General features: G+C 47.8%; 2 protein-coding genes across 3 annotated transcripts in view; one reads left to right on the top strand and one right to left on the bottom strand.

Moving 5' to 3' along the window:
• BLOC1S3 (biogenesis of lysosomal organelles complex 1 subunit 3) overlaps positions 1-17,311 on the bottom strand; it is a 284,248-nt gene that overhangs the window by 255,642 nt on the left and 11,295 nt on the right. The gene's annotated exons all lie outside the window — the stretch shown is intronic.
• On the top strand, positions 14,235-16,476 carry LOC137485315 (ubiquitin carboxyl-terminal hydrolase 36-like). Of its 2 annotated transcripts, none has more exons than XM_068209789.1 (6): positions 14,235-14,570; positions 14,895-15,047; positions 15,504-15,614; positions 15,696-15,792; positions 15,937-16,004; positions 16,161-16,476. In XM_068209789.1, the coding sequence occupies exons 2-6, from the start codon at positions 14,906-14,908 to the stop codon at positions 16,304-16,306; spliced, it is 564 nt and encodes a 187-aa protein (XP_068065890.1). In that variant the 5' UTR covers positions 14,235-14,570; positions 14,895-14,905; the 3' UTR covers positions 16,307-16,476. The 2 variants fall into 2 exon arrangements, with proteins under 2 accessions (XP_068065890.1, XP_068065889.1); XM_068209788.1 differs by having other exon boundaries at positions 14,241-14,570; positions 14,850-15,047; positions 16,161-16,450.

Here is a 17,311-nt window from a genome sequence, read left to right as displayed (position 1 = left end):
TGCTGCAAACTAGAGATGAGCAATCATTTCAGTCTGGAATAGTGCTAAAAGACACCTCAAGGTTATTCCTTTGAAAATTGGTGAGTTGAAGGCAGCACCAGTGTAAAAGGGAGGTATGACTATCCCCTTTGGAGGCAAGGATTTTGGGGAGGAGATGGTTCTTTTGCCCTGGAGTTTGAAGTGCCTTCATCAAAGGTTGTTTCCTCTGCTGAGGGGTACAAAGGTGCTGATAAAATAAAATGAGGAGGAAAAATTCCCTCCAAGGGGGTTCCTGTGAAGGGAGGGGAAGGGTTTATGCACACAGCTTTTCCCAGCCCTGGTCACGATCCTGAGTTTGAAAACATGTCCCTCAAAAGCTACAAACCAAAAGGGAAATAAAAACTAGCCAAAGATTCAGCTGCATTTTCCACTATCTCAACATTTAGAAGATTGACACGTGATTTCCAAACGCTTTGAGCAGGCAGTATTAATAAAGCAGCTTCCATTGTCAGCATTTCAATGTCAGGTTCATTGGAGCAAGGGCTGGAACTGAGCAATTCTGGTTCCCAAAAGCACACCCTGACCACCAGGCTGGAGAATCTGCCTTATGCTCACTTTCTAGCCGAGTGGATTCTGAAACAGCCCATGCAAGAGACTTCACAGAGGAAGGACCAAAAGGTCTCTCTCATATTTTGATGGAGAAACACTCCTACAGAGCAGAGCTCAAACCTGCTAACATTCCAGCAACAGAGCATCAATTACTGATTTAATGTTGGAAAAAAGGCTGTAGCAGCAATAACATAAACCTTCAATTACCAAGGCATGGAAACAAAAGGTTGCACTTCAGGCTGCAGAAAAAAACCAAAATTTTCTGCGTTTTCATTTTGGGGAGGGGAAAAAGCAAGCGAAGAGGCAAACAAACAAATTACTGCAGACTAATCACAGGCATTAAAAAATATCACTTCCTCTCTCCAGATGGAAAAGAGTGTATTTGTACAGCCCATATTCACCGTGTTTCTTCCCTTTGAAAAGCCATCAGAGAGCTGATGAAAAACACAAAGGCAAAAGCAGTGTCTGGTACTACCTTGAAGATCTACTGCAATCCTCTGAGAGTCTGGGGCAGCAAAAATATTGTTGCTGCAGAATGCCAGACTTTTCCACCTCCATCTCCTCCATTATTTCTGCAATATAGGAAGAATGGGCCCAGAGGAAGCAAAAAAGCTCCTTTCCAGGTCTGGGTGTTCTTAAATATCTGGATGTGATTTTCAAAGGCTCAAATCAGTGAATTTGGAATGTTACCCACCAATACTAGTGAAAATATCCTGCATGTTATATGAAGTCCATATTTCCTCCTGTCCTGAGAATTGGTTTGAAGTGAAATCAAAATCAGCTGTGAAGTCCATTCATCACAATAGGAATCTTAACTTGAGTTTCTGGACTTGGTCTTTGGAACAATAGGAGCTGAGCCAAAACCAAACCCCAACTATCTCCTTATCCCATGCCTTTCACAGAATTCAGAGAATTCACAGAATCTCTGGGTTGGAAGAGACCTTCAGGATCATCGAGTCCAGCCCAGCCCCAACACCTCAACTGAACCCTGGCACCCAGTGCCACATCCAGGCTGTTTTAAACACACCCAGGGATGGGGACTCCACCACCTCCCCAGGCAGACCATTCCAGAACTTTATCACCTTTCTGTGAAAAACTTTTTCCTAATACCCAACCTGTATTTCCCTTGGTGCAGCTTGAGGCTGTGTCCTCTGGTTCTGTCAGTGCTGCTGTTTCCCTGCAGGACTCCTGTCCCCTCAGCTCCTGTGGAGGGAATCCCACTGGAAGGGGTAGGAAGCCACTTGCTCATCACTCATCACTGTGCTTGTGTTCAAGTTTTTAGGGTTTAACACGAGTATGACTCAAAGGAGGCCCCAAGCAAGGGGTTTGACCCTTTCTCTGCCAGATTCTGCCTGCAATTCTGACAAGTCCTGACCATGCCATGGTGAACAACACAGATGACACATGCTAACACCCACTTCAGTGAATCTCCCCACTTCTTTCAGGGTCTGGAGAACCAACACCCCAGACCCCGAGCTCTGAAATGGTTTCACCCCCATGCAGACACATCAAGCTTCAGTCTCCTGCTGCCTTCTCTGACATACATAAACCATATGTTCACCCTCAGCACAAAGGTGACCTCAATCCACGCACAGGCACACAAAGCAGCTCACTGTGCTTGTGCCCTATCTGCAGGGAGGTGTGCATGTGCCAAACACATCAATCCTCCTAGAAGCCAGGGCCAGCAAAACCTCGGTGACACAGGCAGTTTAACCCCTTAGTGCACAGCTCTGCAAATGGCCCTGGGGCTGAAGGGCTCAAAGCCCTTTCTTTGATGCTCTTCCACATCCTTCTGGCTCCCCTTGATGCAGGTGCACTGCTCAGGGCTTCATCCTGATGCCCTAACGAACCTAAAAAGGAAACAAAGCACACTTTGGAGATAATATTAGCATAGGAGGTAATATAAAGGCTGGTCTTTATTGGAAGCCTCCAGGGGCAGGTATAGAAAATGTCCACAAAAGCCCACCTCCCACCACGGGGGTGAATACAATTTTATAAGTTTAGAAAATTAGTAAATAAGTTAGTAAATTAGCACTATTGACAAAAAGCACCAATTAGCAGCACAAGTGGTGATGCAATTCCCCTCCAGTTCAAGCCCTTTCTAAATCCTCCCCCCTCAGATAGGACTGTACTTTGTTGATGAAAATATGCCTCAAAGAGCTGTTTTATGGCCTTGGTTCCCAGGGAGAACCAAGATAGGATAGGGGCTTTGGAATATGTTTTGTCTTTCGGCCTATCAGGGCAGGGAAAAGTACTGGGAAAACTAGCTGTGAATACAGTAATAGGCTACAGAGCTCCGAATATTTGTGCAAAGAATACAGAGAATATATGAAAGAAAAAAAACCAAAACCCATTAGGCATCAATTTCAGTATGGGATGGGCAGCACCCTCCTTAATGAGGGATTAAAGCTTGTATTGCCTCATGCTTTTGCTTTCCAGAATCATCTTTTTGCCAGTCATCTCAGAATGACTGTGAATGACTGAATGTCCCCACTTGCAGCCCCACAGCCCCAGGCTGATGCTCAGCCCTGTGCTGGCTTTCTCCATGGGTCTGCAGCCCATGCAGTGCAGCCAAAGGGTCATTCTGTATCCCAGAGCCAGGGTCTGACCCCATCCAAGCCCGTGCAGCCCAGAGGGATCTGTCTGAAGTCCTGCAAGGTGTCCCTGCCCGTGGCAGGAGGCTGGAACAGGGTGGTCTTTAGGTCCTTTCCAACCCAAACCACTCCACAATTCTAGAACGGCCATCCTTGGGCTGTTTGAGGCCAGTGCAAGTGCTGCCCACCCCATGAAATGCTGCACAGTGAGTAAGAATGGTGCAGCTGAGTGTGTCAAGCTGTGCAGAGCTGTGAGGGACAGAGCAGCTTCAGCTGCAGCTCTTCCTGCCCCTCTGAAAGATGGAATATCCCATCTTCATCCCTCTTAATTCAAGGGGGTAGCACACTTAGAAAGGGAAGCAAGAGGTTCTGCTCAGCAAACAATGCCTCTCAATTACCAGGAAATGCTCCTGGGAAGCACAGAGCAGGGGAGTCAAGTGTTCCCATTTGCCCTCTGCTGCCTTTTATCCAGACTTGCTTCACACCACAGGTCTCTCCTCTGTGGCTCCTCCTTCTCACATCCACCCACCGTGGAGATGAAACCTTGCCCAGAGCAAACACCTTGATGCTGCAAAGCAACGCTTCCCAAAACTGTCCCAGCAAGGCAGAGACCCAGAGCAAACAAGTCCAACAGGACAGGCAGTGACCACGGTTTAATGTGCACAAAGGAGGAATTGCTGAAATGAAAACTTTCTGTGGTAAAAGCATTCCTACTCCTGAGTCACTTTAGAAGGGAGAGCTGTGGGCTTTGCCTCTTATCTGTGGGTGCTTAATACCAGCTTGGGGGTATTAGATGAGGAGGATTTTTAAACTGTAGCTGCTCTTTGCCAGTGTTGCAATTCTCTTTTGCAAGCTGGCAAGTTTGTTGTGCAATGGCTTCCTCAGCTAGGTATCAGGATCATCTTTCATTTCAACAAAATAATAGGTTTCTAGTCAGGTTGAACAAAAAATCCCAAGCAGAATGGGCTCAAAAGACAAGAGCCAAATGGAAATCTCGTGTTATCAGTTTCCCAAAAGCATCATGAGTTTTAATTTTTTTTTTTTTAATTTATTTTTTCCCCTCTGGTACACAGTTCTCAGTCACTTGGAGAGTCAACTCTGCTCTGCTCTTTAGTCCATTTATTTCCTTTCTGCCCTCATTAAAAGCAGAAAATCCCAAGCTGGCTGGTTTCACATGTCATGTCCCCACCACCCACACCACACCTGCTGGGGCAGCAAGGCCAAAGCCGATGGGCCCACCCTGAGCTCCTGCCTCCATCCCTGACCCACACAAGAGGGATCAGCTCCTGGTGTAAAGCACCAAAACCTGCCATGAGCTGAGGTCTGGCCAAATCAAAACCTGACACCCAGCTCCCACGGGGTCTTTGGGAGCAATTCCCATGGCCTGTGTGATTTATTGTGACCATCAGGATGATCAGAATGATTTATTTGTCCTTCCAAGCACATTTTCTACATGCCAGGTGCTGAGCACAAAGAGAACAAACCAGAAAACAGCAGACACTTGAAAGGCCATTAGACCTTGAGTCTGAAGTCTGAGAGGAGGATCTGTGACATCCTTTTACATCTGCCTGGAGAAGGAAGGAGCCACATCCCCAACTTCCCATCCCCAACTTCCCATCCAGGGCACAGGAGGTGCCACAAGGCTTTGGAGAAGTTGTTTGCCATTGTGGGAGGCAGCAGAAACCACAAAGTTTGGCAGCATCCACAAGTCCCCACCACAGCCTGTGTGGCAGCAGCACCTTTCCTTGGAGACAACGTCACTGGAGCACCAGTTGGAGAAAAGATTCCAAAAAAAAAAAAAAAAAGTATTAAAAACCTGGAAGAATGCAGCAAATGAACATGGAGCATTGTAAAGTAGAAAACAGATACACAATTCATGGAATTTGGCTCCATTTCACACAACAGACTGTTCAATGGCAGATGTCAAGTGTATTTATGGTGTGGGAACATTTCCAGCTACTTCCTGGGGTCTTGGTAAGATCTCTGTGATTTGCCTGAGAGAAACTGTTGCCTGGTTGGAGATGAAAAGTTTTTTTTATATTTACAACTCCAGTTTCCACCTTCCATAAACTGTTCTGTGCTGTCAGAAGGCAATACTCAAAATCCTGCTCTGCCACAAGAATCGTTTCCTCCCCCTTCCTCTGTTTTCAAGAGAAAGCATTTCTTTATTTAAAAAAAATTGAATTACAATTGAATGAAACTAATAGCAAACTCACATTAAATTAATTGGGTTATTTGGCAACAAGAACAGGAAGAAGAATGAGACATACCAAATGGAAATATTGGGATATTCCTCTGGAATATGCCAAAATGGAAAATACCAAAACATATTTTCCTTGGTGTTTTCAAGGAAAACTTTTTGACATTTCATTTGGAAACCAAGCTCTGTCTCAAAAGATACTCATGTTTATTAATTAAAAGGGAGGAAACAGAATCAAAGACAGCATGCTGAGACAAACAAAACTTTTTCTGACCCACCCCCCAAAAAACAAACAAACAAACAAACAAACAAAAAAAACACAACATCAAACAAACCCTTAAAAATACATACTTAATCTTCTTGCAGGACACAAGATAAAGTCAGAACAAATCTAATCTTGGGAAGAGGGTGGTCCCATGAAATAAAGTCAGCGGTGTGCAAAGACCCCATCTCAAATATTTGCTATAATGGGAGTTGCTTTTGCTGGTGAGGTTTTGATAAGCTACAAATTGGTAGAAAATAAAGAAGCAGGGCAGAGATAGACCCTGCTGACACAAACCCCAGAGGAGAAGTCAACCATAACTTCATCAGGCACCAGAGAGAGGAAGGAGAGATGGGTCAGGGCACAGGGACCCAAATAAATCATTCACAGGAGGGAGAGAAGAGCTTCAACACCCATCAGCTCAAATCTGCTGTTCTGGCTGATGGTGGCTCCAGAGTCTGGAGTGGGAGCTGAATCCAGGGAAGACCTTTCCCTGCTGTGAGAAATGACGCTCACTTCAAAAAATGTAAAAGGTTTATTAAAAACTTATCAAAAATACAACAGAAGACTGAATAGAGAAAATACTACAGCGCTGGGAGCAGAGGATTTTCCCCACCATGTGCTCATCCACTCGATGAATGTTCCACCTTTTAACCCTTTAGTCCCTCCCAAAGTTCTGTCCATCGACTCCTCCTCTGTCCAGGGGTGGAGATCACTTCCTTAAATCGTGATTGGAGGTCAGGTGCTGCCACAGTAACAATCCCACCCTCCCAAATGTCCCAAACCCAGGGCACCCCCTGATAACAACACAAGGGGAGTAAAACAGAACTATAAATCTATAAAACTTCTCTTAACGTAAATACATGATATTTGCCTTTTAATTGTAAGAGTCAACCATGGCATCATCCATCTATCACACTGCTGTCTCAGAGCTGCTGGCAGAGCCTGTGGCAAATCAGGGATGGGGTCAGGTTGCCCAGGAGTGATTGATTTCCCTTCCTGCAAGCCCAGACTTCCAGGCCGCCTCTCCCACCTTGGGGCTGGCAGCTCATTGTCATGCAACAGCACGGAAGCCCCAAATCTCACTCTTTCAAACTGCAATTCTTTATTACTCACTGTCAAAAACACCCTGGGCCAGCTACAATTCCTCCCACCTGCTCCCCATTTCCAGCTCTGCCTGGAAACCACCGGGCAAAACTCAGCCGTGGGGACAAGTCCCATCCTTTTGTCTGTGCTGGAGCAAACTGGGAGGTGCCAGCATCAGGTGGGCTCTGGAGGTTCAGGAGGTGCTTGCTGCTACCCAAACCTGTGACATTTGAATGTGAATACAAAATGCCACCCCCACCACTCCATCCAGGGATTTTTCTCCCCCCTCAGGCTCAGAAAAAGTGATGAGGGTGCAGCAAATGGGGGTCTCCCGGGGCCAATTAGCAGAGATTTGGGCAGCATCCAGACACTTGTGGGGGTCGCTGAAAAGCCTTGAATTTCCAGCTGTCTCCCCTCCCCACACCATTCATTTACAAGGCACGCAGTGGGCACAGGAGGGGCTGGATCCGAAATCAGAGTTTTGTTTATCCAGACAGCAGGGCTCGGGCACCAGTCGTGGCAACTCCCATTGTGTGTTTGCATCCCAATAAATTCCCAGCACCACAGATCGGCCCGGCATCGCGGCTGGAATGCAAACAACGTGATGCCCACCCTGGGGGACAAAGGCAGGGAGCTGCCGATGCTGCGGGAACCTTGTCACCTGTGCCAGGGGTGGCACCAGCGCCCTGTCGCCTTCCTGGGATGTGCTTTGCATTTCTTTACCTATGCAAAGCAGAGGAGGAGGTGAGGAGGGTGAACCGGCTCTTCCTGCTAGGATGAGGGCCCTGCAGCAGGGTAAAGGGGAGAAATCTGGTTTTTCTGGAGCTCTGGATGGGTGGACAGCACTTGCACTGCTTCTACACTCACATAAAATAAGAACAATTGTAAAGAACAACCAGGACGTGCCCCTGGTGAGTCTGATGATGCCCCACGTGCTGCCCAAAACCTCCCTGGAAAAGCAGACACTATTTTTTCCTCTGTTTTTTTCCACTTGCAGGGATGCTCAAGTGCTCCTTGTAACTCCAGAGCAGCAATTTTTTCTACAGGAGCATGATGTTTTCAAGGTGATGGTATGTTTTTATGAGGCCAGGAGGGAAACATTTCGGCCACGACTACGAATTTGCTGTCTAGACACATATTTGACAAAAAAGGGGACACTTTAACATAACCCTTACAGAGTATTGAGCACAAGTACTCAAAGACCCTTTTAAGCCTCTCGCCCCAAAAGCCTTTCTGCCCACAAGCAAGCTTCAGCCAAAGCATACAAATTTCAGGGACACCCCAAATCCTGCCCTCATGCCAGGCACTCCCCCAACACATCCAGCATGAATTAAGGGCTGGGGATGAAGACTGCAGTTAATAGAAACACTCCCAACCTCAGACAGCTTCAAACCCTGTTAGACAGAAGGAGTAGCTGAGTTTCCACACGGTAACCAGAGGAAACACTCTGTGTGTCAGGGAAAGCACTTCTCATGGAGCAGGAAAATCAGCCTCAAGTGCAACTTGCTGTGCAAGGAATTTGCTGGAAACATCCTTTTTGGCTGTTCAAGGGCATCTCTGCTGCCCCTTTGATTTCTGCTTGCATGTGATGCCTCGAGAAGGCTGACCTAGAACAGAGGCTGGACAGAGCTAAAGAATAAAGCAGGGATTTATTAAAAGGATCTACTCCACCACCTTGGGCAGCACAAGAGCCCAGCCAGGGCTACACCCAAGATGAACCCAAAGGGTCACAAAAGGGCCTCAAAGGGAATGGTGGATCCTGGACAACGGTGGGGCAGAGCAGCCCAGCAAGGGGAATAGGTTTTAGGATCAAAAGGGCATGTGAAAACACCTCCAGGATGGCTGAAAGTGCTTGTTTGTCTGCTGCTGCTGCCTGTAAGAGAGCTCCTGCTGTCTCAGGCTGGCTGGAAGTTGTTCACCTTGGCTCCTTTAGCATCTCTCCATCCCATGGGATACATGGCATTTGGGCTTCTACAGACTGATTATTAAATAGACATGGTTAACATTTGTCATCAGGACACTTCAGATGACAGCATTAGAGACCACACGTGGAGCAGACAGCAATCCAAACACCAAGCTAATGGAGAATTGAGCAGAACTACAGGTTACTCCAATAAATAGCAGAAAACTGGGGTGAAAAAAACATTAGAGACTAGACTTCTACCCAAAAACATAGTGGGTGCTAACTCCAGAAGCCTGTAAAATGTCTCAGCTGCAGTATTTTCACTTGGGGAAAAAAAACCCCAAGAAACAGAAAGAATTATTTTGCTTTTCATCAAAATGTCAAAATTAGGGGTGAGACTGAAGCAAGCCGCTCTCTTCCCACCCAAGGCAGCAGTAAAAGTGCCACTGCCTGAGGGGTTTCAGCATCCTGGAGGGCCTCCTTGGCCCAGCACCCCCATTACAGCTGCTTTACTGGGAAGCAGCAAACGTCTGTGCTAACACCAACCACCCCTTGGAAGCTGCCAGCTTGGGAAAGGAGTGACACTGTCACTTGAGGACAAAGCCAAGCAGAGCAACGTGCCCCAGGAAGGCTCACGGAGCAAAGTGGAGGTCCCAGGAGCTCCCGGCAGGTGGCTGAGCCTCCCAGTGCCCCCAGTGGGGTCTGGTTTGCCAGAAGGAGCACGAAAGCCCCACTAAGGCTCCAGCAGCCCCAGCCCCCGGGGCTGGCACTAATGAAGCTGCCTGGCCCTCCTTCCCTTTCTTTCTTCTTTTCCCAGGTTGGAGCACCCCATCCCATCAGAGTGTACTTGAAAGAAGAGGATACTTCCTTTGTATGGGGAAACAAATGAAGATTAATGTGTTAGTTGTAATTAATCTGCGATGACAGATTAGCAGAGCAGTGGCAGTGCCTTGTGCTGCTGCAGGAGCCAGTGCTGATAGGACAGCTGGTGAGAGGGGACACCAAATTCAATTTGCTCCTCATTTGCATACATATGACAACCATCTGTGCTAATAGCACTGCAATGTCTCTATTAGGCTCTCTTCTAGTGTGCCAGCTCACCTAGACTCCAATTAGGCCTTTAAGTGAGAAAGCTTAAAGCATAAATATTTGCTGAGGGGAAGGCAAGAGGCTGCACAGCTCCTGCTCTTCACGCTGCAGCCTGAGCCCTCCTCACTCCCTGCCCGCCCCAGGATGTTCTGCAGCCATTTAGCACTTGCTGATGAGATGCTGGGCTCCATCAGCCCCAGCCCCACGTTATCCAGAAATGCTTTAAGCCATGAGGAAAACCCAAAGGAGCAGCAGAGGGTGGTGGAAGATCAGTCCCGCACTGAGGAAGAAGCCCTGGCCAGCACGGGTGCTTGTCTGCCCCATATTTTCATCCAGATTTGGGAGCTCTGACTCAAGTGCTACCCTCAAGGGTGGAAGAGGCCTTTGGAAGCCGTGGAGAGGTCCTGTGTGGGATGTCACCCCTGCAAAGGGTGTCCCCTGCCCGGGTTTCAGCTGACACCCCACTCACCAGCTGCTGCTGTGTGCCACCAGCACACGCCCAGCTCCAGCCACCAGTGTGCCACGGGCATCTGTTCCAAGTGGCCCTATATTTCTGCAAATAGCAGTCCCAGACTCCTCTGAAGCTAATGAGTTAATTAACCAGTTAATTAATGAGCTGGCTCACCTACCCAGCTCTTCCTAATCTTCCCACCCAAGGTGATGTTTACAATTTTGAGTTTACTTTTTGTTTTCCAGACATAATACCTCAACTCTCCAGAACTGAGAGCATAAAACTAAGCCTAACACCAGACCTGACAGTAAACTTTACCCTAACTATTAATCTAACTCTAAACATAATAACAACACTCATGGTAACCTGAAGCCTCAGGCTAAACTTGCCCTAAAGCTAATGACACCCATAAACCTAGCATAATCCAAGCCCAAAACCTTCAATAAACCTAAAATGAACCATAACCCAAAACAAAACCATAACCCATATCCTAAAACAAAAAAAAGAGCCAAATCTTAAACCTTGCAAAAACATAAATCTAACCATAACCAAAAAATCACCCTGAACTAACACCAACACTAACCGTATCCTGATTCATTACAAGACCCTACACAAACCCAGGCCTAAACCAATCCCAAATCCTAAAATTAAGCCTAACCCTAACTCAGAATGTAAAAAACATTAATCCCAACATTAACCCTAACCCCAAGCCTTACATAACCCTACAAATAAACCTTAAACAACCCTAAACCAAACCACTACATCAACAATCTGAAACCCAAACCCACCCCTAACCCAATCCCAAACCCTAGCCCTTCTATAAACCTAATCCCAACCCTCATTTAACCCTAACCATAACCCTAATCCTTGCACAAATGTAACCCTAACCCCCTAACCCTAACCTCCCATGGGTTGCCTCTCCTCTGCACGTGAAACCCTGGGGCTGTGTTCTTTCCTTCCTGTGGAGAGCAAATCTCATTCTCATCCAGGAGCCCATGGCCAAAATTTTTATTGTGCCTCCAAAATTCAATACCTCCAAGGACTGCTCCCAGATAAAATCAGCCAGGACAGATGGGTTTAGCTGGCCTTGACCTCCCCTGAGATGTCTCCCATCTACACCTGGAACACCAGGGCCATGTGAATTCTGATTTCTCTCCTATGGTAGAGAACTGCCACTCTCATCCAGAAGCTCTTGGCTGAAATTGGGATTCCATCTCCAAATTCAGTACATGCAAGGACTGCTCACTGCGAGGACAGATGAGTCTGGCTGGCCTTGTCTTCTTGTGGGGCTCCTCTCATCTGCACATTGAGCACTGGGGCGTCCTGCTTTTCTTCCTGTGGAAAGAACTGCCCCTCTCACCCAGAAGCCCATGGCCGAAATTTCCATTGCACCTCCAAATCTCAGCACATCCAAGGATTTCTCCTAGAAATAAAGCAGCTAGCAGAGACAGGCTGGGCTGGCTTTGACCTCCCCTGGGCCACTCCCATCTGCACACTGGGGTTACAGGATTTCTTTCTTGTGGAAAAGAAATCTCATTTTCATTTCTCAGAGACCATGACTTTCCTACCTATTTCTTCCCTGTCCTTGCCTTGCTTTTACGACCCTGCCATTGATTTGCCTTGCCTACCCATCACTGGGCTCGCCTTCCTCTGCCCTGCTTTTCCTAAAATCTCTGGGCTTTCTCTTGCCTCTCTATTGCCTTGCCTTGCCATTCCTACCAAACCTTGCTTTTCCTTACCATTCCTTTCCACCTACTTTATTGTCTTGCCTTGCCCACACATCTGGCTTTGTATGGGTGCCTTTTACATCCATCCTTCACCTTTACCTGCCTACTTCTTTCCTCCCTCATCTTGCCTTGCCCTGCCTGCTCCTCCTGACTCTCACTCCTTGCCTATCTCTCATTGCCTTGCCTTGTAAAGCCCCCTCTTGTCTTCCTTGCCCTGCCTACCCATTCCCTTCCTTTCTGCTGCCTTTCAGACACATCCCCTGCCTTCACCTGCCTGCTCCTTTCTTCCCTTCCCTTGCAATGCCTTGCCCTGCTGTTCTTTGCCTTGCCTTGCCTTTCTGACCCCCCTGTGTTCTTGCCTTGCCCTTGCCTGCCCATCCCTTGTGTACCCCATTCCCTGCCTTGACTTCCCTGGCTTTTCCTTGCCTCCCCCTCCCTGTCCCTGCCTGGCCTACCAGGGCAGCTAATGCCCAGTAACAGCGTTCTGCCACCTTTTCCTGGGATCAGTCCCCAGATGCTTTCTATTTTGGAGGAGGGAATCCCATTTCTTCTTATAGTTTCTCTCTTCAGCAAAGAAACCAGTTTGGATTCCACACATTGGGTGGTCCTTGGTGAATTTAATTGCTTTCCTAGAAGGGAGCTCTACGGGCTAGACCTGTTGAAGTGTTATGGTGGGAATGCAAACTCCAGGCTGTTGAGCTTTTAGTCCTGGTACCTTTAGTGTGTGAGCAGTGCCTGGTGCTGTTCTGTTTGCATCCTGACTCTGAAGGATTACGACAGGACACAGTGCAGAGAAGGAAAGTGAACACACCAGGGTGGTTTGATGGGTGCAGTTGAAGCTGTAGGCAGCAAGAGCTCTCTCAGCTGGCACTTTTGTGAGCTCTGTTTTTGCCAAATGTTTTCAAGTTTGTAGGCAGACTCTGCGAGAGTGAAAAGACTTCTTAGAGCAAAGGAATTCATGCTGTGTCACACCCTTTGGGTGTGTTGTAAATAAGAGCCTGTACTTAGGAGGGAAGGTCAGTGAAAAGTTGCTGTCCTGACAAAGGTTATTTGAGAGCAGGGACACTTCCAGCTTGGCTCTGCCCCCGGGGTGTTTCCGAGCTGGTCTCGGTGCCTTTCCTTCTTTCGCGAGTCGGCAGCGCTATCGTGTGGTTGTTCTGATGAGCTCTGACAGTGCCCAGGAAAAAGCCAAGCGCTTTTCTGTCCCGGCACAGCTCCGTGCACCTTCAGGCATCTTGAGTCTCTCAGAGTCCCGTTACAAAACTAGGAACGTTCAACAGCTGGTCCCACACGAAATCTTCTAGAAGGAGGAGGCAGTTCTGGAATTCACTTTTCTTTTGCAGCCTATAAATTGCAGAACCAACAAGGAGATGGTTCATCTTCCTTCCCTGCACTATGCAGGATCACATTCTTCCAGTATGCAAGAGCCAGGATCCAAAAAGGAGCTCTCACACGATTGGGACTGGGAAAAACCCAGAAAGCCCAGAAAGCAAACTTGCAAAATAAAGAAACACTCTGAGCCCAGCTCAAAATTACCCCAAACGCAGAGCCAAGCTGCAAACATCCCTGCTCTCAAATCAGCTGTGTCAGGACTGAAAGTTTGCACTGACCTTCCCCTTCTAAGTACAAACTCTTATTTACATCCCACGCAAAGGGCAACAGGAATTAATTTGTCCCAAGAAATTTCTTCACTCTTGCAGAGCCTGTCTGCAAACTTGAGCTGAAGCTACTTGTTCCTCTCTGGACTCAAGAAATAATGTCAATGTCTAGTAAGCTTTGATGCTGACTTGAGGGCTTTAGGCATCCTAGTGGAAGCTTTGAGCTGTAAAAGAGGGCTTTGGACCCTCTCAAAGGGACTTTGGGTCTTCAAACTGGGTCTGTGAGAACTAAAAATGGTCCTTTGGAAATGAAAATGAGGGCCTTGAAGTTAGGTTTTTGTGCCCTCAAAGGATGCTTCACTACCACAACTGAAGGCTTTTCCTCCTAAAAAGGGATCTTAAAGGGCTTAAAAGCCTGGAAGAAGCTGGGAAGAGTGGAGCAGAAACCCCAGCACTCCAAGTATGCCAACCTAAACTGTGACCAGGCTCATCTGCAGCCCTCAGAAGCCTTTGACTCCTCTGGCTGCTGGAGCTCCTGGAAGAGGCAGGAGCTCTGCTGACAGACAGAGCCCTTTGTCCACAGCACCCGGCCCAGTGACTTTCAGCTGTGAGAGGTGCCCGGGCTCTGACAGCCAGGGGGTTCTGTGGCCTCAAAGGGACATGGCCCCAGGTGGCCTCATGTCACAAAGAGGCAGAGATATGGCACTGGTCCAGCAATTGTGATCTCACCTGCCCAATGGCTGGCATCCTGAGGAGAGAGCCGCTGAAAGCTAGCTGGGCTGAGATGGCCTTCAGAATATCTAGGCTTCTTCCACTGCGGGCCTGCCTTTTTCCAAGCAATCTTCATCCCTGACAACAGCTTCAAGCACCACCAAAACTTTTTTTGATAGCTGAAGGTGCTTTGTGGGTCATGTTTGGGGTTTCTAAATAATTTTGTTGAGCTACAATTATTTTCTTTCCCTTCAAGTGATGGGATTGGTGCTGAGCTGATCTTTTTGGAGGAGATCTTGTCATCCAAAGATTTCCCCTGTGTTCCCAAGAGGAGTGATAGCTGCAAGGTGGAACAGCTCCTGTGAGTCCTGGGAATACAAGACTCCAGAGGGAAAGGAAGTTGGCCTGAGACCCAGAAATCCAAATTTGTTGGATTTTTGGCAGAGTACACAGGGGAACAGACAGTTTTCCAAAACTGCTTCCCTACCAGTAGATGTCAGTAGGGTGTCAGGCTTTCCCCAGTGTTTGAGTTGGTGACTAGAGCTGTTGTCTTTGGTTCTCCTGCAGACAACTAAACATTTGAATATGGTTTTCAGTAACACCATTGTCTCATCTCTTTTCAAACATTGTTTCCCTGCAGACATTGCCGATGGAATGGCTCTGCCACAAAGGATTTTTCCCCCAGAGAAGATTTGCATGGACTGGCGGCAAAGACAGAGACCTGGAGCAGGACTCTTCAACCTGGGCAATACCTGCTACATCAACGTTATCCTGCAGTGCCTGACATACACACCCCCTCTGGCCAACTACCTGCTCTCTTATGAGCACAGCCAGTCGTGTGAGTGCTTTTAGGAACATCACCTTGTAAATCTCTTGGCCACATCCCAAGGATTCCCAGAACATGGAATCAGGTTTAGGAGAACAGCAACCCTTCTTTGTCAGCCCCACGAGCTTATGTTCTTTGAGCATCAGGCTAAAGATGCTTGTCCTATCAAGGTGCACTCACCTTCAGCAGAACACCTCTTTCTAGCCCCAAGTTTCTACCCCTGCAGGTTGAACTGTCTTGGCTTATTGCACAGAACACTTCTGGAGTTTATCCTCCCTCTGAAGTATGTTTTCTGTGCACTCAAATGTCCTGGGCTTGTTGGGACACTGGCAATTCGGGAGTAAAGAAGTGGAGACTGTTCTTAGAACTTCAAGATCTCCATTAGGTTTCCCAAGAAACCGAGATATTTTGTCCCCTGAGAAGCTTCTGTCCCTCCCTTCCTTGCTCCCTCCCTCCTCCCCTCTTCAGGCCAGCAGCAAGGCTTCTGCATGATGTGCACCATGGAAGTGCACGTCAGGAAGGTCCTGTGTTCCTCAGCCAGTGCCATCCTGCCTGGAGCTGTCCTCAGAGACCTCAAATGTAAGTTGTTTCAGGCGCTCCGACAGGTTTTCCTCTTTGTCTTCCCTTCTTCTAGGGGAGAGCTACTAAATTCTTTCTTAGTCATAGGAGAAGAGTTTGAGTATGGCAGGCAGGAAAATGCCTACAAGTTCTTACGCTGCACGCTCGATGCCATGCACAGAGTTTTTCTGAGCTGCGAGTAAGCACAAGAAAATTGCAAGCTTCAATCCTCCCAAACCCACTGGACTCCTTGGTGTGCTCCCATCAAGGAAAACTGATGTCCAGACCTTTCAATGCTAAACCCTTGGAGGACGTAACTCTCTGCCTTGCCATTTATTTCCAGCTTGGACGTCTCTTCACAAGAAACTACCATCGTCCATCAAATATTTCAGGGCTTCATGCAATCTAGAGGTATGTTTCCACAACTGCTGCTTTACTTGGCTTGTCTGTGCCCTTCTGTCCACCTCTTACAAGCAGCTGGTCCTGTGATGGCTGGTGTAGGAGAACCCACCAGTATAAACCAGCACAGTCAATTAATTCCACTCAGCATTTTGATTTTCCTTCCAGTCACGTGCTTGAGCTGCCAAGCAGTTGTGGATTCCTACAAGGCCTTCCTGGATGTCTCTTTGGATATCAGAGTAAGAGGTTTGCAACTGAGCTTCAAGACATCCCAAGGCCCCTGTAGCTTTCCAGAACCAAAGCACTTGTCTTAAAAACCTATGCTGCGAGCACAAGGAAGCTTGGTGGTGAGTGGGAAGGGGAAAGCACAGAGTCCTCAGTGTCCTCCTGCAGAGGCCATGGCACTGCTCTGCCCCTGCTGCTGGCTTTGGGCTGGACTAGCAATCATTACCCCCTCTGCAGCCTTGACATACTTTCCTACTCCTTCCCTTTGCCCTCCCTCAATACCCACCTGGCTCCTAGGTAGGATCAGTTTTCACTGCTGATACCCCTGCATGCCACTGGTAGCTGAACTGAGTGGTGCCAACACAGGGAGAGCTCTGGATGACTCTGGGAGCCCCTGTAGGGAGCAGCTTGCACAAAGAGCACCAGCAGACCACCCTGACTCTCCTCCGAGTCTCTAGTAAGGAAACACTCAGAGAGACACTGCAGAAACCTGCACAGCTCTGCTCACTCGCCCACAATGAGCCTTGGACATGAAGAACACGAATCCCTTCAGAAGTTCCCTGCTCATCCAGACTGGTTGTGATCCCCAAGAGCTCATCTTCCAGCACACAGGGACAGCCTGCTGCTGTGTCTTCAGGATTACTTTCTTGACGTACCTCCATCTTCCTGGACCCCTTTGTTTTTAAGGGCTGCTTCCCAAGGAACTTTCCAAATCAGCTTCTTGAAAAGGTCAAAGTCTGCCCTCCAGAAGCCCAGTGTGGAAGGCTAGTTGGTGCCTCTCCTGGTTTCACCAGTTAGTGAGAATTCTGTTATTTCATGATCATCAGCCTGGAGGTTATCATTCAGACAGTAAACTTGCCTTCAGAACCAAACCCTGTCTGAGGCGGCACTTTAATTTCTGTGGCGTGTAATCAAGCAAGAAAGAACAGAGGTTTGATTGTTGGTGTTTTTTGTTTGGTTGGTTTTATTTTTTAACTGGGAAAAGAGCCAATTTGCCTGAAAAGGAGGCTTTGGAGAGGAAAAGCCCTGCTTGGAACTCACAAAAAGAGAAGTTGTGAACTGAAACATTCTTTGGACACTAAAAATGAGACTTT

This window comes from Anomalospiza imberbis, chromosome 19 (assembly GCF_031753505.1).
Source record: "Anomalospiza imberbis isolate Cuckoo-Finch-1a 21T00152 chromosome 19, ASM3175350v1, whole genome shotgun sequence".
NCBI lineage: Eukaryota > Metazoa > Chordata > Aves > Passeriformes > Viduidae > Anomalospiza > Anomalospiza imberbis.
Note: the sequence above shows the minus strand (reverse complement) of the source record. Positions and strands in the feature narration are given on the sequence as shown.

Bases quoted from the DNA above. Each gene is read 5' to 3' on its own strand.
- LOC137485315 (XM_068209788.1), top strand. From the start codon at position 14,864: ATGGCTCTGCCACAAAGGATTTTTCCCCCAGAGAAGATTTGCATGGAC. The intron at 15,615-15,695 runs GTAAGTTGTTTC...ATTCTTTCTTAG, and splicing joins TGTCCTCAGAGACCTCAAAT to TCATAGGAGAAGAGTTTGAG. The intron at 16,005-16,160 runs GTATGTTTCCAC...TTTTCCTTCCAG, and splicing joins GGGCTTCATGCAATCTAGAG to TCACGTGCTTGAGCTGCCAA.